The sequence below is a fragment of the Cavia porcellus genome, unplaced genomic scaffold, assembly GCF_034190915.1.
Source record: "Cavia porcellus strain 051 isolate PalLab524CR breed Dunkin Hartley unplaced genomic scaffold, mCavPor4.1 scaffold_32, whole genome shotgun sequence".
Classification (NCBI taxonomy): Eukaryota; Metazoa; Chordata; class Mammalia; order Rodentia; family Caviidae; genus Cavia; species Cavia porcellus.
Window position 1 is genome coordinate 15,554,472 of NW_026947515.1, and position 24,909 is coordinate 15,579,380.

At 39.3% G+C, this 24,909-nt stretch overlaps 1 protein-coding gene across 1 annotated transcript; it reads right to left on the minus strand.

The window, feature by feature from the left end:
* Positions 1-24,787, minus strand: Psmd12 (proteasome 26S subunit, non-ATPase 12). The gene is made up of 11 exons (XM_003465936.4): positions 24,588-24,787; positions 18,599-18,658; positions 18,378-18,506; positions 14,133-14,240; positions 12,898-13,002; positions 9,696-9,845; positions 9,471-9,605; positions 8,623-8,735; positions 7,118-7,292; positions 3,977-4,054; positions 1-3,003 (listed from the first exon to the last, which is right to left on the minus strand). The coding sequence occupies exons 1-11, from the start codon at positions 24,693-24,695 to the stop codon at positions 2,794-2,796; spliced, it is 1,371 nt and encodes a 456-aa protein (XP_003465984.1). The 5' UTR covers positions 24,696-24,787; the 3' UTR covers positions 1-2,793.
* Between the last annotated feature and the right edge of the window lie 122 nt (positions 24,788-24,909).

Below are 24,909 nucleotides of genomic sequence, written 5' to 3' on the forward strand. Positions count from 1 at the left end.
TGACCTTTTGAAGTATGAGTTTATTCTCTAGGTTTTCTTAAATACCCACAAATTAGTATTTTTATTGCTGCTATACCCAGAAGCTGAAAACAATTTAAAATAGGTACTTTTATTATACATTTAACACTTAATATGGAACTGTGAGTTTTAAAAGTGAGTTTTTCAATGATTTAATAAGCATGTGGAAATTGGAGATAATCATACCAACAGCTACTGGACTCTGTAATAAAACATAAATTATAAAGAAACACAAGATAATTCATAAAGAGAGACAAACAATGGCTCACTGCCTCCAATGCTGGTTAGCTAATGAAAGCAATACTGAATTAAATATATCCTTCTTCTTAATTAAAGCACAATAGTTCTAGCCTGTCATGAATGCCTTAGGTCCAAAATGTAAAACAAGACTTACGTTCTGAACATCTCTAATCTTGACTATCTTATGCTAATGGACTTTTGTGTAGCACTAAGAAACTGGTAAATAATCAGTCTGCTTGATTAATACTTGAGAGGAAAAATCAAGAAATGGCTATAGCTCAGTGACACAGCGCCTGCCTGGCAAGTGCGAGGTCCTGAGTTCAATTCTCAGTACTCAAAAAACCAAAAAGAAATGGGTAAAAAACTTATCAAGTGAGATTTGGCCACCTGAACAAAGTAGTATAAAAGGCATCGAACTGTAATACACGAAGAGCTAAGCATTTAATGGCAGAGAAGTATCTGAAATCCCTACAGTAACACACTGACTCAGCAGCCCAGGTTTGCAAGCCCAAGGGCAGTGGTTCCTGCAAAGATGAGGCTAATGAGAAGCTAGACTCTAATTAACTCCAACTTTCCTCACCAATCAACATCACAAAATGATTTTTCTGTACTTCTCAGTCAAAAGAAAATTAAAGCCATATTTTTATTGTTAGTGTGAATTTAAACATTTGTGAACTTGCTGTAGTTTTTGTTAGCTTTTTAAAGATAAGTGATAGCAGATGATGATGTTATGTGACCAATGCACTGAATTTCCAAAGAATAAATTAATCTAGTGCTATATGGCATTATTCATGATTTAGAACCCACAATTGTCTCCATTAAGTGGGAAATTATGAAAAATACCATTTGTAGAATGCTTAGGTTTTCTCTTCAATTGGATTTTTTTTAAAAGCAGACCTCACTTTCATTTAAAACATATTAAATAACTAACATTGCTTCATTTTTCTATTTTCTATGAAATCAAATTCAAAAAGCTTCCAGTAGTAGTTTGCTCTTGCTAACTGATCTCAGATGTTTCTGACACTAAAACTATTTTAATTCCATTTAAAAGGAAGACTCTTCCATTTAATAAGGGTGGCCTGAAGTGTATCATTTTTTAAGCATTAAAGAAAATACTGTTATCCAACTTCATACAATAGAACTACGGTTGTTGTAGTGAGAAAATAAATTTGGAATATCAATGATGTAGTTAGACCTATAGACAAAAGCCACAAGGAAGTCTTATAAAAATGACTTTCAAAAATGGTGGCAGAGGGCTGGGGTCCTATTTGCCTGCCTGGCAAGTGTAAGGTCGTGAGTTCGATCCCCAGTACCAAAAAAAAAAAGTGGTAGAACTAGATGTGGTGGCTCACACCTGCAAACCATGTACTTGCAAGGCTGAGGCAGGATTGCCACAATTTGAAGACAGCCTGGGAAATACAGTGAGTACATGGCCAGTCTCGACTACATAGCAAGACCCTATTTCAAAAAACCAAAACCCAAAAAAACAAAACCCAATAAAAGGGGGCCATGTGAGAACAGCCAAGATAAGAAGCTCCTGTAGAGTGCAGCCAGTCTTAGTGGCATACAGTGTCACCTGACTTTGTTAAACCACTGGTTAAGTCAGGGGAAGGAGATAACAATAATCAAACTACTGGGATTGAAAAGAGTTTGATTAAAAGTTTAAGCCAAGTGTGGTAGCACATGTCTGTAATCTGAGCACTCAGGAGGCAGAGGCAGGAGGATTGCTGTCAGTTCAAAGCCAGCCTGGGCTACACAGAGTCCAAAGCCAGCACAGTGAATGGCATAGTGAGACCCTGCCTCATCCCAGGCCAAAGGATGTCTACAGTCTACCAGATCCTTCCATATACGTTCCTGCCGCAACAGTCAAAGTACATGTCGCAACTCAATCCCAAATGCTCTTGTACGTTCAATGCTGCTTTCTCGTCCTAAGTCACAGATGGCCTCACGACCATTTATTTGAAAACCATGTGATTGGGCGCAGTGGTACACAGCTGTAAGCCCAGCTATTTGGGAGCATGAGGCAAAAGGAGCAAAAAACTGAGGCCAGCATCGCCAACTGAGACGCTGCCTCAAAAAATAAAAAAGGGCTCAATATGTAATTCAGCACTTCCCAAATTCAGTCCTCAGTACAACACAGAAAACAAAAGAATCACTTGTCAAATTGCTGCCTCACAAAAAGCTTAGAAGTAACTATAGAAGGTAAATTCACATATACTGCTTTTATTATGGTTGTTAGTTGATGAAAACAAATAGCTAAAAAGTTTTCAAATGATAGAAAACGTACTTGGGTAACTTATGACACAATTTTGTGTGTGTACGGAGATAACAGAAACATCTATTTTTGCACCAACTGTAAATTCAGGGTTAAAGACGGAAAAGTCAAAGGGAGCCTGAAACACATTCACTATTTCAAAACCTTAGACAAAAGAGCAGAGGACAGAAAAAAACAAAAACAACATATACACCTTGATAACAGTCTTTTTTTTTTTAATGACTTCCTATTTTCTCTCCTTTTTAAAAGCACTAAGACCCTTATTGTAGATTATGTATCATCTCCTCTTTGGCTATGAGGTGTGTGGTTTTGTTAACCAGAGACATCAAGGAGTTCAGTTTCTGAGACCAGTCATTCAGTAAGTTATTTGGATCCTTGGGTCTCTGGAAGTTGATAATTCCCGCCAACCTGTCAACTTTAGCAAAGATGGTCTTGTTAACTACTAGGTTTGACAGAAAAGCCTCTGACTCCTGCAAGACAAAAGACAAACTGGATTAAGAGAGAATCATTACAGAGGACAAACAAATCTAAAGCATTTTTTAAACTCTTCAAACTATGAAGGGCTAGAATTTCTTATTAACAGCCACTGCTGACTACAATGATAACGCAGGAGCAGAACGAATGCACTTATTGTGTGACGGTCTAAGCAGCGAACAGAACTGGGGTCTCCTCAGAGTCAGGGCTGAGCCTGAATCACCTCTTTCCAGGCTTCCGGCTGCTGGGCTAGGGACACAGCTGGCTCCATGGGCAAGCTGCCCTCCTCCCTTTGCGAGCTCCCTGCTAAAAGGTGCTGTGGTATAGATCACATGGCTCCAGAATCCTAGGTCAGGATGTTGTTCGCTACGCCCCCTCGCCATGGACACATTTCTAAGGACTTGGGTGCTGTCATCCACAAGTGAGAATTAGTTAACCAACCAAGGTTCACGTCTTTTAACTCTTAATAGTCATGATTCCTCTTTTCCGGTAAACTGTGACTTTTCATAAAGAAACAGCCCTTTAGGCCATGACCACCATACCTCTGCACACTACACTGTGGTCAACAGGAGATGCAAGCCTGACCGCAATGCTCCTCTAAGGAGTCCTCTGCTGCTGAACGACAGCCGAATCTGCCTCACGTAATACAAACCTAAACACACTGATTGTATACATGCTCTGAACTTTAAATCAATAAAGCTAACATTTAAGTAAAAGCCCTGATTGGGGGGGAGGTAATGAGAACTGAATCTAGACCAGAGCTGCATCTCCGGCCCCTAGGTGAAGACTTTCATCTAGTGTAAATACTAACAATGTATGTAATGGTAAACCTATCATTTAGGTTATGTTTTGGTACTCAAGATGATTTGGAAAACTTTCTATCATCAAAACTTAAATAACGAAACAAATTTTTTTCCACTCAATTTTTCCCATTGACTGATACGCAAAAGAATGCTGTTCATCACTTACATCAACAGAAAGATCCAGAAGTTGTGCCATCCTTTTCATTGTAATTCGAGTGTAGTACTTGGCCATTATTCTAATATTCTGGGGACAGGACAGAGGGCAGGGGGACAACAGCAGCCGTCAGTAAGGTTGAAAGTCCACTCATTTTCATACTCAAATAAGTTCACTTACAATGTCAGACTCTACCCACCACTAGAATGAAGCTGGTTCTAGATTTCAAAAGCAAGCCTAAACACTGAGATATTTTGGTTTCTGTAGTTATTTCTGAGTTACTATGAGTATCTAACACAATTCTTTAAGTACATAGTCTAATAAGTAGTCTGTTTTCAATAACTTGTGGTTAATAAATAGCAACAGCACTAAAATATTTTTGCCAAGTGCAAGCACCTAACGTTTCTATTTATTTATGGGTTTGAGCAAGGTCTCACTATGTAGTGAGGGTGATCTCAAACTTGCTATGTAAGCAGGCTGGTTTTGAATGTGCAATTTTCCTGCCTCAGCCTCTCAACTACTAAGATCACAGATGCACACCATGACATCTGGCTGACACAAATGTTTTAAAGGCTAAAACTCAAAATACATACATTCATACATACATGCATGCATAATAGGAGAGAATCTCAAAATGCTTATCACTTACATCTTTCTGATTATTTAAGGGCAACTTGAAATTAAGTTTTCTAATTTCCAGTGGGAATGGTGAAATTAGAGATACAGACTCCCTTTACTATTATATCAGTGTCTTAACAAAACACCAACGCCTACATAAAAAAATGAGGAGTGGGGCTAAAAATGAACTCAACTTGGAAGGCGCTGCCCCTCTTGGCTGTATCAGGCCCGACAATAACACTAGCCTCCAAGAAAGCCCGAGAGGCATTCCTTTTCCCTCACCTTTGCTTTGTTTTGTTCTTGTTTTTTTGAGATAGGATCTTATTATGTAGTTCAGGCTGGCCTCGAACTTGCAGCTGATCCTCCTGCCTCAGCCTCCTGAGAGTTCATTATAGGCGCAGACTACTATGCTCCCCCCTCTTTACCCTTTACAGTGAATCACATGACCACAATCTAATGTTATCCTTTTTGGTTTTTTATTTTTTATTTTTTTTGGTCTTTTTATCGGTACCAGGGATCGATCACGACTGCCTGCTTGCAAGGCAGGTGCTTATGCCGCTGAGCTAAACCCCCAGCCCCTAAAAAAAAAAAATTTTTTTTTTGGTCTTTTCCCTTTTTATTGGTACCGGGGATCGAACTCACGACTGCCTGCTTGCAAGGCAGGTGCTTATGCAGCTGAGCTAACTCCACGTTCCCTCTTCAATCTCTTGGTTGCTGCTTTAACTCACTTATTTATTTATTTTTGTCTTTTTCATTTTTATCGGTACCAGGGATCGAACTCACGACCGCCTGCTTGCAAGGCAGGTGCTTGTGCCGCTGAGCTAAATCCCCAGCCCCTGCTGCTTTAACTCAAATGCACACAGCTCTCCCTTAACAAGCTGTTGCATCTTCAATCCGGGGGTATCTCTCTAGATTCACGGTTCACACTCACAGGGAGACTCTGTAAACTACAAGCGTGGACACTATGCACTTGAAAGTTTTCATTACTGGGATGTATGAAATTTGTGTATGATCTTTCCTGACCTCCAACTTTTCCTGGAGTTGCCCAAATTTCCCGATGTCTGTACCTATGACTAAGCCATCTGCCAAAGTGACTGCTGTCCCTGTCTGCCTGGTAACTATGTCCTTTCTTTTTTGGGCGTGGAGGGATTGCTTTGTTTTGTTTTTGAGACAGAGTCTCGCTATGTAGTTCAGGCTGGCCTTGAAGTCCCGGGTGATCCACCTGCCTTAGCCTCTCCAGTGCTGGGATTACAGGCATGCACCATGGCACCTGGCCGTGTCCTCCTCTTTCAAGTCTGAACTACCCCGCTCAATCCCTTCAGCCTCCAGACTGACCCTTCTTCCACAGAAAGCCAAACAACTTGACTCTGCACACCTGCACCATACTATCGTAATATTTTTTATTTATAAACATCTTTCCCCATGATTTTTAATCTTTCTGAAGGCAGGGGATACGTCTCATTCTCCCACATGCCCCAGTACTTTGTATAGTATCTGGTACACAGAAAGCTCCTAAGAAATATTTGTTACATGAACAAATCAATGACATGATTCAGTTTACGGTGATACTAAGAAGATCAAAGTTCAGGTATAAGATATGTAAGTCACTTGCAAGATAGCAAGTGAGTATCAAAGTGAAACGTTCTTTCACCTCATTCTTAGAAAATGTTTTCTGGGAGTTTTTTTCATTTTGTTGACTTTTGGAGTCAGGAAGGCTGGGCTCAAACTGCCTCAGCTTATAAGTAGATGGGATTACAGACTCACGCCCTAGGGAAGGACCTACCTCCTGGTTTACAGGCTACAAAACTTTGTATTCTTGGGAGGCCCTCCCAAAATGAAACATGCTCAACAGTTATTTTTTCTAGTAAGCCAAAAATGCTAATATATTACTTGTTAAACTTAAAAAAATAATAATAAAATAAAAAAACACAAATAGGAAAAAGACAACATGGCTGGGATAAATTCTGATATTGGGAAAGAGTGAGCATTTGAACAACAAGTGTACATTCCCCCAATGGAGGGCATAGGAAAAACTTTTTTTAAGAATTTAAAAACATAACATCCAAAAGAAACTACTGACTACCAAATTTACAAAATAGAAATTAGACTAGTGGACGCCTATAATCCCAGCTACATCACAGACATGATGGGATTTTACTTTTTAAGAGTCAGTTTTTTTTTCATTAGTATATGTACAATTATTTCAAAGATTGAAACACACTGTCCAGCAGAGACCAGAATATTAACTGTGGGAATGTTCTACTTAGTATTACCATAGGAAAAGAGTTAGTTTTTTTTCGTCTTAGGAGGCTGAAGCAGGAAGATAGCAAGTTGAAGTTCAGTGCAGGCAAGAATCTGTCTCAAATTTTTAAAAAAGTGGGTGGGAAAGTAGCTTAGTGTGAGGCTGAGTTCAGTCTCCAATACTGCCGTAGAAAAAGTGTTTATGCTCAAAATTTAACCTGAAAATGATCCAGAAAAGTAAATTCACTAAAGGTTAAAATAAAAAATGTCATTTCTACCATGCCAGATCCTTACGTGTTCAACAACTCTGTTCTTCAAATCTTTCCACCTTTTTTCCCCTTCTTCTGTAGAGGCAAAAACATCTGTCGCAGGGCTGTCGAGGGAGCCTTTCCTTAGTTCCATTCCATAGTCCTCCACAAGTGTAGACCAGCGCATTAGCTCCATCGTGGTGAAAAGCTTTAAAAGATCCCTGTGAAGAGCAGACAACTTAGTATTCCAACCCTATAAAAATTAAGCATTATCTAAACATTTTCAACTGCCTTAGTGCAAAAATCCAAAATGCTTCAAAATCTGAAACTTTCTGAGCCCCAGTACATAATGCCTCAAGTGAAATTTCTCCACCTGACTTCATGTGTTCCAAGCTAGAGTGTCCTAAGATCAACAAGCTGAACTTGTGTGTGAGTAATTTGTAGAAAATGTCTGCTTATTGGGAGCACAGAAATTCAGTCAGGAAAGATAGTGATGCTTTTTCACTGTGTGTAAACTTTGTTTTATAAATAAAAATTTCAGGGCTGGGGATTTGGCTCAGTGGCATACGTGCCTGCCTTGCAAGCGTGCGGTTGTGAGTTCAATCCCTGGCACAAAATAAATAAATAAAAAATTTAAAACACACTGTATAAATTTATCTCCAGGCTATGTGTATGAAGTATATAAAAAACAAATGAATTTTGTGTTTAGACTTGGTCTACATCCTCAATGATCAATTATGTATACAAAATATTTCAAAATCTGGTTTAAAAAAATTTGAAATTGGAAACACTTCTGATCCCAAGTACTCCAGAGTCTCAGCATGTGTAAGCAGCAAATTAAAAAAATAAAACGAGACTATTTTTATACATTTTTATTTAGGATGAAAATTTGGCTGTTATTTATTCTACTGACTTTCTTTTTTTCCTATGGTAATATTAAGTAGAAGATTCCCACAGTTAATATTCTGGTCTCTTCTGGACAGTATTTGTTCAATCCCTGGTACCAATTAAAAAAAAAAAAAAGAAAAAAAGTAAAATCCCATCATGTCTGTGATGTAGCATGTCTATTTCACAGATTTTAGAAGTATTTTTGAAAAAAATCATCAAGTCTTACATGTTAACGATAAAACTTTATAAAATGACTAAACAAAAGCAAATTAAACTTGGTAAGTAATTTAGAATAAAATGTTATAATCTCATTACATTAATTTCTGATGCAAGCCTGAAAAACATCTCACCACTCTGTTTAGTTTTGTTGTCTACTACAATCTATCAATAATCAATGAAGAAGTGTGTACTGCGGTGAACTAATTTTCTTTCAAAATGCTGTTTCTCAGGACGGCCATCTTTTGCAAAAGGGAAGAGGATCAATGGAGATGTGTGGAGGGAGAGAGGGAGGGGAAGTACAAAGAATTAAAATGTGTTATGCAGAGGTACCAACTCCTCACAAGGAATGTAATCATTATGCATGCAAACAACCAGTAAGAATAAATTTTTCAAAAAATAGTGAAATACTTCTGAAAATAGTATGCTAATTACAAACTCACTTACTTGTATTTGGGAATTTCTTCTAACTTTTTGTCACCACTTATTCGGTGAACCAAATCTGACTGTTCATTATCAAAAGGAGCCAGGATAACATAGAGAACAACACTTTTCAGAGCCTGAAAAAGTTGTACAACACAATAGATTACATGCAATGTGAGAAATGTAATGGAAACTTTGACAAGAGGTAAAAAATTATGGAATGACTGCATATATTAATTTTAATTTTAATTTTTTTTTGGGCAACAAAGTCTTGCTATGTAGTTTGAGCTGGGCTTGAACTTACTTTGTAGCCAGGCCAGTCTTGAGCTTGCAACGATTCTCCTGCCTCAGCCTTCTGTGTGCTAGGATTACAGTCATACGCTATCACATCCAGCCTATCACTTTATAGGTTTGTACTCAAAAAGTTTTGGGAGGAAAATCTTGTTAGGGTGCCTTTTCCATAATATTTAATTTCATAAGGCTAATATAATAAATATTTGAATTATTACCTTCACTGATATTTTTAAACATTCATTTTAACTAGTACATAAAGGAGAAATTCTTATAACAAGTTAGCAGCACAAATGTGAATATACAGAAAACTTTAAGAGGCTTGGTTTTAAAAAAAAAGTTTTCCAAAGTAATACTGAGTCTGAACTACTATACTTGTTACACATTAAGCCTTTGGTTCTTCAAAAGTGGTACATGATTTAAATGCTTACCCCAATTAGTACAACACAGTAACGGTACACTAAGTATCAGCACGACAAACAAAAAGTGACACCGCACACCAGCTTATAACTGACCCGGAAGGAGAAAGGAGTGACTCTTCCCTAACAAACACCACCTGAATGCTGAGAACGCTGTTTTACCTGCTGCCACTTTTCACTTTCTGCCTGTATACAGGGAGTGTCATATATCGCTCTGTAGTGCTTACAAATAGACAGATAGGAGCCCTCATGCTGATCCAGCTGAATCATTAAATTATAGTATTTCAACTTTAATTTCTGAAAAAATAAAAAAGGTAAAATAAAGTGAGGTTTATGGGTTTTATTCAAACACTTTTGCGTTAAACACAGAGTCAGAGCCATGCTCACCTCTGTGTTTTCTTCCTGGAAGAACTTTGTGTTAATCTTCTTGCTGATGATCTGTGTCCGAATGTAATCCTTCACAGCCAGGCACAACCGCATCTGCTCCAAGATAAACTCCACTCGCTCTTTTTTCTCCATGGACCCATAGGTTTCCACCTAGCATAGTGAATTCCTCAGGTAAGTTTAGAACACTTACTAATTTTTATAACTTGTTACAAATTAGGGTATTTAAAAATCTTCCTTGCAAAATAAGAACCATCATGTATACATAAAAGGTCGATAATTATATAAATAGCCATTTCCCTTCAGGAAATTACAATTTAAATAGTCACTGGAACAGTAAACTGTTTCTCTCTCCTTTTGGTGTCTGTGAACTTTAATACACGTATTGGTTTGTGTAACTACCATCACAGTAATGATGCAGAGCACTTCTATCACCCCCAAAACGTCTTCACACTACCCTCTTATAGTGCATACTCCCCTACTTATGAGCTCTGACCACCACCACCTGTTCTCCATCAGCAGATAAGCCTTTTCAAGGATGTCAAATGTAGTACGCGGTCGGGGCTGGGGATTTAGCTCAGCGGCATAAGCACCTGCCTTGCAAAGCAGGCGTCGTGAGTTCGATCCCTGGTACCGATAAAAAAAAAAAAAAAATGCAGTATGCAGTCTTTGGAGTATGTCTTATTTATTTATTTATTTTTGTCTTTTTCCTTTTTATGGGTACCGGGGATCAAACTCACGACTACCTGCTTGCAAGCAGGCGCTTACGCCACTGAGCTAAATCTCCAGCCCCTGTCTTTTTTTTTTTGAGACAGGGTTTTGCTATGTATATAGTTCGGGCTAGTCTTTTTTATTTTTTTTATTTTTTTTGGCTTTTTCATTTTTATCAATACCGGGGATCGAACTCATGACCGCCTGCTTGTAGGGCAGATACTTATTCGGGCTAGTCTTGAACTCACTAAGGAGCCCACCTGGCCTTGAACCTGCAGTGATCTTCCTGCCTCAGCCTCCTGAGTGCTAGGATGACAGGTGTGCACCACTATCCCTGCCACTGGAGAATGTCATAACTCACTCCACATATTGTCCAGAATTGTAAGATTCCCTCAAGTTGTGCATGTTAGTACATTCTTTTAATTGTTTAGTAGTAGTCCACTGTACAGACACAGCAAAGATTATCTAAGAACCTACAGAGGCGCATCCGGGCTGATCCCATCCTCAGGCTATCACAAATAATGTGACTCTTGAGGTTAGTGAAAAGGTTTCTTTTCTCATACACAAATATCAGGACTGGGACTGCTGGGTCATGTTAAGGATACATTTAACTTTATAAGAAACTGCCAAATTGCTTTCCAGAGTGGCTGCACCATTTTGTGTTCTAATAGCAACATATCTGAGTCTTAGCTGCTCTGCGTCGCCATTAGCAGTTGTACTGGTTTTATTTTTATTTTTTGTCTTGTTGAGACAGGGTCTCACTATGCAGTTCAGGCTGCCCTGGAGCTCACTTGTAGCCCAGGCTGGTCTTGAACTCCTAACAATCCTCCTGCCTCAGCCTCCCAAGTGCTCAGATTACAGGCATGAGCCACCATGCCCGGCTCTGGTTTTTAATTTTAACCTTTCTAATAGGTACGTAGTTTCTTCTCATGAGTAATGTGAAAAAAAATTCACAGGCTTTCAATATATTACAGCAAATATCATATTAAAAAGCACTCATCTTTTTAAATTCAGATAACAAGGCTGATGTGACACCTAATATAAAATGTAGAGCTCTATTAGATGTATACAAATATACAATGCAGAGAATAGATTACACAGAACCACCATAAAAAAGTTCTTTTTTTGTTTGTTTCTTTTGAGACAGGGTCTAGCTGTGTAGTTCAGACTGGCCTTGACCTCACAGGGCTCCTGCTGCCTTAATCTTCAAGTGGTGTGCTGCAATGCCCGGCTAGCCCGGCTAGAAACAACTCTAACTACACAGTATAAATGAATTATAAAATCCAGGACAATTCACTTACAGAGTAGAATGAAAGCTATTCATCAGTGTCTCTAATTTTTTCCCCCCTCGGTACTAATAAGAACTCAACTCTCGAGTTATACCCTTAGCTCATTTTTGTTTTTATTTTCAGGCAGGTTTCTTGCTCATGCTAGCCTCAAACTTGCAATGTTTCTGTCCCAGATTCCTGAGCGCCTAGGATTATAGGCATGTAGCACTACATCCAGCCTGTAATTATTATTATTTTTATTTATTTATTTATTTATTGAGGCAAGTCCTCTCTCTCTGTAGTTCAGGCTGGCCTTGAACTCATTATGTAGTTCCAAGGCTGCCCCTGTAGTTCTTAGGCGTATACCTAGCTTCTCTGTAACTTTTTATTTTATGTATAAAGACATTTATTTTAATTTTTTATTTTATTTATAAAGACATGATGCCTAGCTTCTTTGTAATTCTTTTATTTAGGAAAATTACAAATATACAAATGAACCATCAACATTTCATTTATACATCTTCACTCATTTTCCATATGTCAACTACTCTGAAGCAAACCTTACTCTACATATATGTAAATATTTCAGTAGATTTTTTTTTTATCGGTACCAGGGGTCGAACTCACGACTGCCTGCTTGCAAGGCAGACGCTTATGCCGCTGAGCTAAATCCCCAGCCCCTTCAGTAGATATTTCTAAAATATAATTTAAAAAACCATTTTATCCCCAAAATTCCTTATATTACCATGCATCTAGCAGGTCTCCAACGGCCTCATAACTTTTTAAGCCGCAGTACCCAGATACTCACTCGGTTCTCAGCAGCTATTTCTTTTCTTTCTTGCAGTGCTGGGAAGCCAACACAGAGCCCTGTGCCTGCTAGGTGAAAGCTCCAACACTGAGCTACCCCTGACTCTAGCAGTTTTTCACTGCTAAACAAATTTGGTCTAGAAATTTACCAGAAATCAAATATTCATTAAGAATGAAGTCAGTGGTTAACCATGTACAAGTAAACAGAATTCAAACACTGAAACAATTGCACGGACATAAGACAGATCTACACATCCTAATTTTTCTTCAGAACCTCTAATGGTCTGAATGACTGCACACCCTGCTGCATCCTTTACTCTTGGTGGTTCAGCACAAAGAGATGAGGTGCCAAAATGAATTACTTCCACCAAAAAGTTCTGCTGACTCAGGACAGTCTTACAAATGCCAACGGTGCCCACCTGCAACTCCTGTAAGATCGAGGCCGCTTCTTTGACGTCGCCATTTTGTTCTTTTATGGTTGCTAATGTTTTAGTCAGTCGCGCACGCTCAATTTCAACATAAATCTACAAACAGAGAAAACATTATCAAAATTCTTGCCAAAATGTACAGAAATTTAAAAGAACTGCTCAAACTACACTGAAAAGCATGTATCTTACTGCTATTGTGCACTGTATCTTCCACATATAGTTAAAAGATGTTTTACTTCAGAGCCATCATTTTAAAGGAAATCTCTATAAAATATTATCTGCATTCTCTAGCTTTAAGACCCTAAATAGGAAATTAGTATGTTTGATAAATAACATGACCACAAGCTATATGCGTGGCTAAGTGGCACAGAAAATGGAAAGTGGCTTTAAAAGAATTATTTGGAAAATAACAAACAGGGCCGGGGATTTAGCTCGTGGCCACTTAAGTACCTGCTGGTACGAGCAAGGTTGAGAGTTTGACCCCCGGCACCAAACACAAACGAAGAAAATGACATGTGGTTCAACACCATATCTACACTTTAATCAGTGCCTTGAATTTGCTTCGTGGTGGGGTTTCTGGAACTAAGCTCAGGGCCTGACGCCCGCCGAGTGTGTACCCTACCACTAGGCTACACTCCAGCCCAATTCACTCTTAAATGTAGGACTGCTTTAACAGCATCTGATCTTCTGAAGTACTAGAGTTGCTAGTACTTTTGTAGCTATGAGTTCTGTTAATAGATTTATCACCTCTAACAAATAGACATTAGAAGCACAACTAGACCCTGAAGAGCCCAGGGTACTGATGGCTGGCTGTGGCAGCCGTGCCGCAGGCTCTGTGGTCTCGGAAACGAGTTCTCTGTGCAGCAACCCCTCCCTCGTCTCGGAAAACCTAGCATCAAACCACTTACCCAGTTTCCTAACACACCGTGTGTTTCTAAGTTGTTGCTTTTTTTTTTTAATGAGTGCGTCACTGTATTTCTTGACATTTAGGAAGATCCTAAATGTAATGTACATCCAAAGATAGTAAGTAAACTAAGATAATGACAGTTTTATGTATTTCTTACAAAAATAAATGTACACAGGCTACTGTGTGGTGTGCCTTGCCTTGAAAATAAAAATAAAGATGCATATGTGGTACCCTTGTATACAATGCCTAAATACATAACTATTTCTTAATGCAGATACGAGAGAAAATACCACTGTGAGTTACGTCGATAGAGACTCACCTTTCCTTCTGTAACCATTCGTAGTGTGTCAATTAACCGAAGTTTCACCGGGAGGTCCGTGATTTCTTCAACATAAGTACAGCACTGTTGAACCATTTTTGCAACAGCCTAAAATATTAAAAACTACTTATAAACAAAACTCACTCCTCACACAGGATAAAAAGGCATTCTGATGAAAGGGCTATGGTAAAATCTGATTTTTCTAGCTGGGTGCAGTGGTGCATAGCCCTGATCCCAGCACTCGGAAGGCCGAGGCAGGAGGATCATTGTGCGTGGCGAGGTCAACCTGAGCCATATAGTGAGTACAACACCAGCCTAAACTACATAGCAAGATCCTGTCTCAAAACACCAAAAAAACTCCCAGAACCCAAACAAAGGAACAAAAAACCTGGTCTTCCTAAGTGACTACACTGAAACACCCCCAAAGTAATATCAAAGCACCTCAATCTCCCCAATAGCTATATTACTGTATTGAACATTCAGTAACAAATCAATCAGAAAAACTTCAGAAGCAAACATGTAGCCAAGTAAAAACACGTGGGAAAATGTTAGACTAATGAGGGGAAAAAGGCAAAGAAAAGCAGAGTTCCACATCGACCCATAACCATGGGACACCATCAGGAAGGACAAGAATCTGTGGCAGAGGGGCTGGGGATTTAGCTCAACGGCATAAGAGGCTGCTTGCAAGGCTTGTGAGTCGTGAGTTCAATCCCGGGCACCGATAACAAAAAAAAGAAAAAAAAAAAAAAAAAAAAAAAAAGAATCTGTGACAGAGGGAAAAAAATAAAACAGTTTTATCCTCTGTCCTCACCCATACCCACACTCAGTAAACTGTGGCACTGAAAGTCAGAAATTCTCTTTTCTCCGGTTTTCTCCTAAATAACAGGAGACTGGACCACACTCCCTGCTCATCTCATGACTGAAGTCAGAGGGCAGCAAGTTGCATCTGCACATTTTGTATACACATACCAATAGCTGTCCCAGACTTTGTCTCTGTGACACATACTCAACTTAGCATTTGAGACCCAAAAGCTGACAGAGCAACACAAACTAATGGCTGTGTTTCAGTAAGTTCACTTACAAAAATAGGTAGCAGGTGGGATCTGGCCTTCCATACACCATTTGTCATCCTCTATTTAGGTTGGTTTTTTTTTTTTTTTTTTGGTGCTGGGGAATTGAACTCACGACCTCACGCTTGCCAGGTAGGCACTTACACCACTGAGCTAATTTAGCTTTTAGCTAATTTAGATTTTAAATAGCATATTATAATCATTCATAATAATCACTAGGACCCTGAATCATCAATGTTAAATTACATAAGTATAATTTAAGGTAGCAGAAAAGTAAAGAGAGTTATCTTGGAAAGATTTTTATTAAAAATATTTAGTGAAGTAGTTCAGGTAACACTTTTAACTACCTGAAAAACTGGGTACTGAGAGACTCAGTGGTTCTAGAAGCTAAAGGATTTTGAAGATACATTTATGTATGTGCACATGCACACGTTTTTTGCTCGTTTGTTTGTGTTTGTTTAATCTGATTACAATTACTATATTCCTCAGGCTGGCCTTGAATTCCCAAGTTCAAGCAACTTTCCTACCTCAGGCTCCTAAGCAGCTGGGACTACAAATATATGACATCATGCCTAGCTAGAGCTAAGAGTTTAGTGCAAGGATTTGAGACATCAGTATTTCAGAAAAACGTATAATCCCTCTAAAATGCATTATAATGACTTCTAGAAGAGTGCCTAACTTGATAACTCTAAAAGTTATGCAAAAAACCCCCCAAAAAACAAAAAAAACACCCCAGAACATTATAGGACTCAGGATGTAACTCCATGGTAGGACACTTACCTGGCGCACCCAAGGCCCAGGCTCCATCCCCAGCACTTTGCACCCACCATAGCACAGCAGAGCAAAGCAAAGCAACCCAACCTAACCCGCCAACCACACAAAAAACACATGGGGTAAAAACAAAACCTTAATACCAATACTCTAATTTGAACATCTTACTGTTCTCTGAAAGGATGCAGGTAAGTCCTTAGGGAAGTTGTGGTTGGTATGAATTCTGGACTCAAGTGACAGTTTGAAAGTCTTAATTTGAAGCAACGCAAGAAAAGATTGCTTTTTCCTTTTAGTAATAAGGGTAGAAACCAGCGTCTTCACACTGAACTTTATTACTAATCTCCTTTTTTATTTTTTATTTGAAAGAGGGTCTTCCTGGGCTGGGGACATAGATATACCTCAGCGGCAGTGCCTGCCTGGCAAATTCAAGGTCCTGGTCTTGCTAAATCACTAAGTTGCTCAGGTTGGGCTGGAACTTTTGATCCTCCTGCCTCTGCCTCCCAGAATGCTGGAATTACAGGCATGTGCCACCACACCCAGTTGGAAAAGTTACTTTCTAAATATGCTTAAGCAAAGAAAAATTTCTTTGGTTTTAAAAAATAAAACTTAGGAAAAGGACATTATAAGTCCCTTATGGAGATATAATATGTTACAGAGCAAAGAGCTGCCTAATTCCAGTTCTGGTGTCCTCTAGAGACACTGGTTAGGGGACCCCATTCTTTTCCCCACGTCTCTGCAACGTATATAACCAAACACTTTTTTTTCCTTCTTTCACAACTCTCCCATGATTTACTATATAACACCCAGTACAGGAGGGTCATTTCACAACAATCAACCTTAAGGATACATATTAAAAGTGTGCTATGATATCCTAAATTAACATCTATTATTTTGTATAATGTGAACTCTCAAAAAATTTCTTACCTCAAACAAACCAACAAAAAAGTGTACCATGATTACTCATGATTTAGATTCTTTACTACACTGCAGGGTAGGGCAAGAATTTACACGTTTCTTCGCATTATAAGAACAAAGAGATTAAAAAAAAAAAAAAAAGAACACAGAGATTAATCAGTTTCTCTTTTTGAGACAAAGTCTCACTATGTAGTTCAGTGGCCTTGAGCTCACCTTATAGCTCAGGCCAGTCTCAGACTTGCAACAATCTCCTGCCTCCATCTTGACCAAAGTCTTGAATTATGACCTCAATGCCAGTTGCTTATGCTTCCATATGGTGTCTGATACAGATTTAACCTTTAAAGAGTATTGAACATTACAACCTCCTTTCTTGTACTGGGTTAACTGAGAAATCCTGGGCCAGTGTCTCTCGAAGGACACTGAACTCTGCCTGTACACAGGAGAAAGACTTGGAAGGCTGTGTAGAGGAGCCTGAGCCTTCCACTGACAACTCGAGTTACAACCAGCCCTCAGGAATGGGTTGAGTTCCTAAGTCAAGGGTCCACTTATATCTATTTCAAGTTCTACTACCACGTCTTTTACAGATCATTGTCTTTACTAATTAAAAGCCCCCCCCCAAAAAAAAACCCCAGAAACTACTCAGGAAATGGCATTTTAAATATGAGCTACATAAGCCAGATATGATGGTGCACGCTTATAATCCCAGCATTCAGGAGGCAGGAGGATCACTAGGAGTTTAAGGATAGTCTGGGCTATATAGTGAGCTCAAGGCCAGTCTGAGTCACATAGCAAGACCCTGTCTCAAAAAACAAAATAAAAATAAAACCAAACCAAACCACAATGAAACAAAAAAGATGGACTATATATACAAAAATGAAAGTACTTCTAAAGAGAATTGTTAAAATATATTTTATGCAGGAGAATCAGTAAACAGTTCAAAAACAGTAGAAGAGAACTTATATAATCTTTTTTTTTTTGTCTTTTTGAGACAGGGTCTCACTATGTGGTTCAGGCTGGCCTTAAGCCCAGGCTGGTCTCAAACTTGCTACAACCCGCCAGGCCTCAGCCTCCCAAGTGCTGGAATTACAGGAGTAAGCCACCACACCCGGCTGAGAATTTACATAATCTTAAACAAAATAAGTAGTCAAAGTAATATGTCTATATATGGCTTCAAATAAATTAGTAAATGAGATTATCAACTTAATAGATTATACAACAATTTAAAATTTTAAAAACAAAGATAAGGAAAAATAGGGAAATAGAAAAAAGCTACAGGAACACTCTTAAGTACCATTCTATAAAAATACGTAAAAATGTAAAGACAACAAAAAACAGATGAAAATAATATTAAGAGAAAAATGGGAAGACTTTTAATATACCATTTAGAACATGTTGATTTAACTCATTTTCAACAGGCTCATGAAACAGTTTTCTGAAAGTCCTCACTTAAATGCAAATGTATTTGTTTAATGAGCAATCATGAACTCACTTGTTTTAACTGACTCCTCCTTTTTGACAAAAGCATAATATTTTCATTGAGTAAATCCCATTCTTTAGCCTCGTAGCACATCTTCACTACCGCAACTAATATACGCGAGGTAGACACCATATCCGAAGCCTGTAAGAATGAAAATGTAGTGAAAGTAAGTCAAATAAAAACACTTCCAAGGAGACTAATGATAACTGAAGTTTAGGTTGTTATGCACTCACAGTACGGGTCTGTTTTTCTAAAGACAGAAGGGTTTCAATGACTTCTTGAAGTCTTCCTTCCTAAAACAAAAGACAAAAATGAACAATGAAAAAATACCACTACAAACAGAAACAAAATTGCTGACCTACTTAGGTATTTCTGACATAGAAAAGGAAAAAATCAATGGCCTAGAGGAAAAACGCTACCTATAACCACTCCGTTTTGTTTCTCTCCAGTTCACGATGTTAGCTTCTGCTGCTTGGAATTGGTTCCCCTCTCAGGGCCCACACACACTTTTCCCTAACACACAGAAAAGAAAACACTAAGAAAAGTCAAACATAATGACATAATGTCTCATTGGAAAAAAACCACCAAGTCTTTGTTTCGGATTCTAGTTTATCAAACCAGAGTGGTATCAACTGCTTTATGTTGTTCAGCACAGAGACTGGTAGTCTCAGTAACTCTGAAGAATAAAAAATAAGAAAAAAAATTTTTTCTTTGACAGTCACTATAACAATTTTTGCTTTTTGTTTTTTGAGACAATGTCTCACTCTGTAGTTCAGGCTGGTCTCAAACGCCAAGCTTCCGCCTTCCAAGTGCTATCATTACAGGCATGTGCCACCACACCTGGCTCCAAGGTAATTTTTCTTTCTCTTTTGTGGTGCTGGCTTCATGCACACCTAGTACTCACAGCTTTCACTGATACAGCCCATTGCGCATGCGTGCTATGGGTGCACCATCACTAAACTATTATTTTTATGCAGCTTTGAATATGTATTGTATAATCATTGTCTGAACCTGTACTACTTCCGAATGAATATTCTATGGATTCAAGTATACAATAAATGCTGATTAAACATTCAACAGAACAGCCGGGCATTGTGGCACATGCTTGTAACCCAGCATTTGGGAGGCTGAGGGAGGAAGACTGTTGCTAGCTCGAGACCAACCTGGGCTACAAAGTAAGCTCAACGCCAGCCTGAACTGCATAGTGAGACCTTGTCTCAAACACACATGCACACATACACCAAAAGAAAGGAACAATGAACAAATCTATCCATTTTCCAAAGCTAAAGAGTAATAAATCATAAAAGATAAAAAAAATGCTAGAACTAGAAAAAACTAGCAGAGATTATTTAATTCTACCATCTCATTTTAGAAATTAAAAGACCAAGGAGTTCAGGAGACCTGCTCACTCACAAAAGTCATCATCAGAACTGGATCTTAGGGTTCTCTGGGTTCTCAATGTGTCTCTACTACACTGCAGTTACCGGCTTCCTGTACTATAGTATACCATGCCTTTTCCTTTATCTAAGTCATTTCCTAAGGAAAAGGGCTTATATATCTTGAAAAAGTGCAAAATGCCAAAATGCAAAATATTGTTTGCTTACAAGGACAGTCATCCCCTGTCACACTTGCAGTTACTGTGATCAAGTGACGATGACCCCATCAGTGCTAATATGACATGCTAATCCAGAAGCCTGAGTACTGAAGAAGTGTACCCCAACACAGGAGGAAATCATGCTACTCCAGAGCCATGGACTGTGTTCTTAGCTAAGGCTCTAAAATCAGCAGTCACTTAGCACCTCTTTTAATAACCAACTGTACTGACTCTGCCCTGCAATTTCCCCCAACTATACTGTGTTAAAGCTTACTCCTGTCACCTCACCAGGATACATAATCTCTTAATAAGGACTACCTGTATCTGTATTGCTCACCACTAGGACAAGTAATGGGGCTTCTGCACACATGTTGGTACAGCGTATCTTACCAAATGGTACGTTCCTTTAGGGATGGCTCTTTGTTTAATTGTTGCTTCCCTTGCACCAACTTGCACATAGTACAGGTATGTGTTGAATGGATGACCTGACCTGAACTATTTAGTTATCTTAATGGCTTACAATTCTTGATTCTTACTGTGAAAAACAATTACGGCTGTCAGCTTAGTGCTACTTGAGGGATACAACTATCAATTTCATTAATGCTACTTCCAATCCTCAAGTCATCCCACTTCCCTGTCTTCCAAATTAAATCCTCTGTCTAAACATCTTCCTTCTTCCTGTCCATTCACAGTTCTTGAAATTCCACCTCTTGGATGCTACCTTTCAACTCAGAGGAAACAAGATGGCTGCACCAACCCAAAACAAATCTGTTGGAACATGCAACCTCTGTGACTCACTGTTCTCATTAAAATACTCCTCTTAGGGACTGGGGATATAAGCTCAGGGGCACAACACCTGATGTGAGGTTGTGAATTCAATCCCTGGTGGGGGGAGGGATTGAATAATCTTTGTAAATGAGGTAAGTAACTTGAGTTTGCCCAATGTTTGGTATTTGTAATTCTGTTTGTCTCCTTAAAAGTCCTAAATGAATCCAGTCTGTTAATTTGTTAAATAACATAAACAAGAAAAAGGTTAATAAAAAGTTAATCACACACAGTTGAAATTTAAAGCCAATCCAATACTTGTGTGTGACGTATTTCTTAAAATGTTCTTTTATTCAAGCTGCTAACAATGAGTACATTGTTTTACATTTTGTCTCTTCTTTATTATTAATATTGACCTTGAGAAGAAAATGCAGGTGACATGACAGAGGCTGGGGATTTAGCTCAGCTGCATAAGCACCTGCCTTGCAGGTGTGCAGTCGTGAGTTCGATCCCTGGTACCGATAAAAACGAAAAAGACAAAAAAAAAAAGATGTGATGACAGCCTGGAGTGGTGGACACATGTCTGTAATCCTAGGTACTCCTGAGGCTGAGGCAAGAGGATCAAAACAAGCTCAAGGCCAAATTGAGTCATTTAGTGAGTTTGTCTCAAAAAAAAATTGTAAAAAGATCTGGGGAGGTAGTTCATGGAAGAGCACTTGCTAAGCATGCACAAGGCCCTGGGTTCATCCCTAGTGCTGAGGGGAAAAAAAAAGAAAAAGAAAAAGGAAGAAAAGCAACGAAGACATTAAGGGAAAGGAGAACAAAAAATATAGTATTCATTTTAAGAATATAAGGAGTGGTCAGATCTTGTCACACAGGGCTGTAATCCCAGGACTCTGGGATTTAACCCAGGAAGGCTGAGGCAGGAAGATGACAAATTCAAGTTGAGCTGAGCCTACGAAATTTAGCAACTTAGAAGAACCCTACCTCAACATTTAAAAATGAACTAGGAATATAGCTCAGTGGGAAGGCCCTGGGTTCAACTGCCAGTATGGGGAAACATACACCCCAAAACTGAACAAGAATGTAAGTAGTCCTCAGATAATCATGTGCCAAATACAATTATAATCAAAAAGGGAGAATAGAGCTAGTGATGTGGCTAAGCATGGGGAGCTGCGCAGGATTTTCAGAAAATCTATGTATTAAGAATTGTTAAATACATTATTATGTTTACAGTTCAGAAAAGCCCCCTTTAAATCAATTTTTAAGTCATCAACACAACACAGGGTGAAGGTACAACTCTCCTCAGGAACTAGTACTGCTTTTATTACCCCATCACTCTAACAGCAGGCCCTCACACACCAATCACAGAAGTAACAGAATGAAATGGTTAAAAAAAAACACACACTGAAGCCAGAGTACCGAGTTCTATTACCACGTTACCCAGTGCATAAAACATACCTCTCCAACCATCAATCTTTCTCTTTGGAGAAGTGAATATAATAAAGAACTCACCTCATAGGGTTTAATAATATTAGCAAAATGCAAAACAAGAGAAACATTTCATTTAAAAAACTGACCAGGACTGGAAAGCAACCACTTAATCTAAGAGGTGAAAATGGTGAATCTGTATGCAGGGAAAAAAATGTACATCCTCCTGGTTCCTACTGCTCTCTCTTGCCACTCTATGAAAATACAGGCAAAAACCCCCACAAAGATCCACACATAGGCTTTATTTAGCTAGCATGCCAACTTAAACAAATAAATAACAATTCAAGTATCTTTAATTTTGTCTAACATTCTGCTTTAAAGAGCCTATTTTCATGTTCTTGGATGTTTCATGTAAAAAAAAAAAAAAAAAAAAGAGCCTATTTTCAGCTAACATGGAAAGGTACCTGGTATTTGAGTTTGCAGATCTTTTCAACTGTCGTAACATCGCAACTATGTTTTTAATAAATGTCACACCTCTGATCACTAGTACAACTGCAGCAGGGACAGCTTTCTTTCTTACTGGTTTAAAAGCTATTTGAGGGTGATAATAATCTTCATAGTCCTGAAGTGTCTAGCACTATCTCCCTGACACTGCAGGCATCTGAGTTTTTCCAACCTTACATAATTGACCATGTTTCTGAACACCAGATTCTAGAAAGCCCTGAGATGGATTTATGGTTCCCTCTCAGTAAATATTTTGAACATAATAAAATCAGATGTATCAATTTTATGATCTAAAAAAATTTCATCATCTTTCTCCATCTCTGTCTTTGTAAAGGCCCACTTAAAAAATTTTTTTTAAAGTAAGTATTTAAAAAGTTTCCTTCAAAGCCAATCATGATGGTGCACGTCTATAATCCTAGCATTTGGGAGGCTGAGGCAGAGAGATTGCTGTCAAAGTCAAGTCCAGCCAGAACTACAAGGGGAGGCCCTATCTCCAAAAGCCAACCAACCAACCAAATAAATAAATAAATCCATTTCTAAAAAAAAGTTTCAGCTGGGCACGGTGGCACAGGTTTATAATCCCCAATCTGGGAGGATGAGACAGAAAGATTACAAGATCTAGCCTGGCCCGGGCAACTTCATAAGAACTCCTCTCAAAAGGTTTCCTTCTAAGAACTAAATGTGATATGTTACCTGATAGTCCTCCTGCCCATTAATTTACTACACAGTAGTTAGTAAGCTCTTTTAAGGAAGAAAAATACTTAGCAAATACCTAACAGGTGGCTAGTAACACAAGTTTGTGGCTGAATTGATCTAGGAATTTAATGAAGCCTGAGTGTAATTCTTCCTGTAGCAATAGCCCTTGACAGAGTTTCCTTTAGCCATGACCCCATATACTAACGACACAAATCTAGTTTTGAATCCTAGATTCTACAGATTACCAATTGTAACTTTGTGCAAATAATTCGGAGTCTTAGTTTCTTTACCTGCAAAATGATACAAAGTTGCCTGACACACAGCAGGTGGTGTCAAATGTTTGGGCCAAGTTAAGCTTCTATTGCATATTAGAGGGTTGAGGACACAGCTCAATAGTAAAGCATTTGCCTAACACACAAGCTCTGGGTTCAGATGCCAGCGCCCCAAATAAGCAATCATATGTTACTCCCTGGTAGTTAAACAGTGGGGTACTTAGTGTTTATTACCTCCTTTAAGTAGGTTATTCTGCACTTTAGTGCCTCGCTGTCTTTCCTCCTGTACTCCTCCCTTTAGGAATAACTCTTAGCTATCCCAATCTTACTGCTTCTTATAAAAGCCCAATGCAAACGTCAGCTTCTCAGCAGGAAGAAATGAACAGCGTCTTTCGGTGTTCCAGTAACACCGTACACCTGAATGGTTCAGCACCATGCATGACTTAACTAAATTGTTACATATATGTCCCTTCGAAACTGGAATCCCGAGTTAACTATCTTTATACATCATTTTCCTGCGTCTTCTTCAGGCCAAAGACTAGACACATTGCCATGATTCATAATCGACTTAACGACAGAACCTGATGAGACTACGGCGATAGAAAAAACTCTTGACTTGGCCTAAACGTTGAAGCGGCCAAACGTTGAAGGTTAACCTCTGGGAAATTACTAAACTAAATGTTAAACAGCATCCAAGAAAAGCAAAAAGTAAAAAGGCGACCTAACTACTACGGGGAAGTGACTGTCTTGGAAAGGCTCTCGGAAGAGCTGTACGCACTAGCGAATTTGGGCTGCAGTCTCCCTGGCCAGGCCTACTTGGGGTCCCCCCGCCTTCAGAAATCCCCAGGCTGGACAGGCAATGAGGGATGCGCGCACCAGCATGCAGGCCCCTTGAGGCCTAAGCAGGATCAGCGCCGTGACTCAGCCCCTGGCGCCCGCCAACAGCCTGCCTCCCCTCACCTTGGCCAGCTTCTCGCACTCGGGCAGACGCTGATCCACCGTAGCGCTGTAGTCCACCTCCATCTTGACGATGCGCCCATCGGCCCGCTCCGAACCGCCGTCCGCCATCGTCCCTGCCTAAGCGTCCCCTGCTGTCCCCCTACTTCGGCCACCACTCGTCACTCTCACCGGAAGCCGCCCGCACACCCACTCAGGCAGTGCGTCGGGAGCCCGCAAGAAGGACCCCGCGAGGACCCCTACATTGGCCGCCAGTCAGGCACCGTTTTGGGCAGCTTTAGGGGCGGGGCGGGGGAATGCAGTAGGCGGAGCTCAATACTTCGCG

Bases quoted from the DNA above. Each gene is read 5' to 3' on its own strand.
- Psmd12 (XM_003465936.4), bottom strand. From the start codon at position 24,695: ATGGCGGACGGCGGTTCGGAGCGGGCCGATGGGCGCATCGTCAAGATG. The intron at 14,241-18,377 runs GTGAGTTCATGA...TTAATATTTTAG, and splicing joins GGAGGAGTCAGTTAAAACAA to GCTGTTGCAAAAATGGTTCA. The intron at 8,736-9,470 runs GTAAAACAGCGT...CAACTTTTTCAG, and splicing joins AAAGTGAAAAGTGGCAGCAG to GCTCTGAAAAGTGTTGTTCT.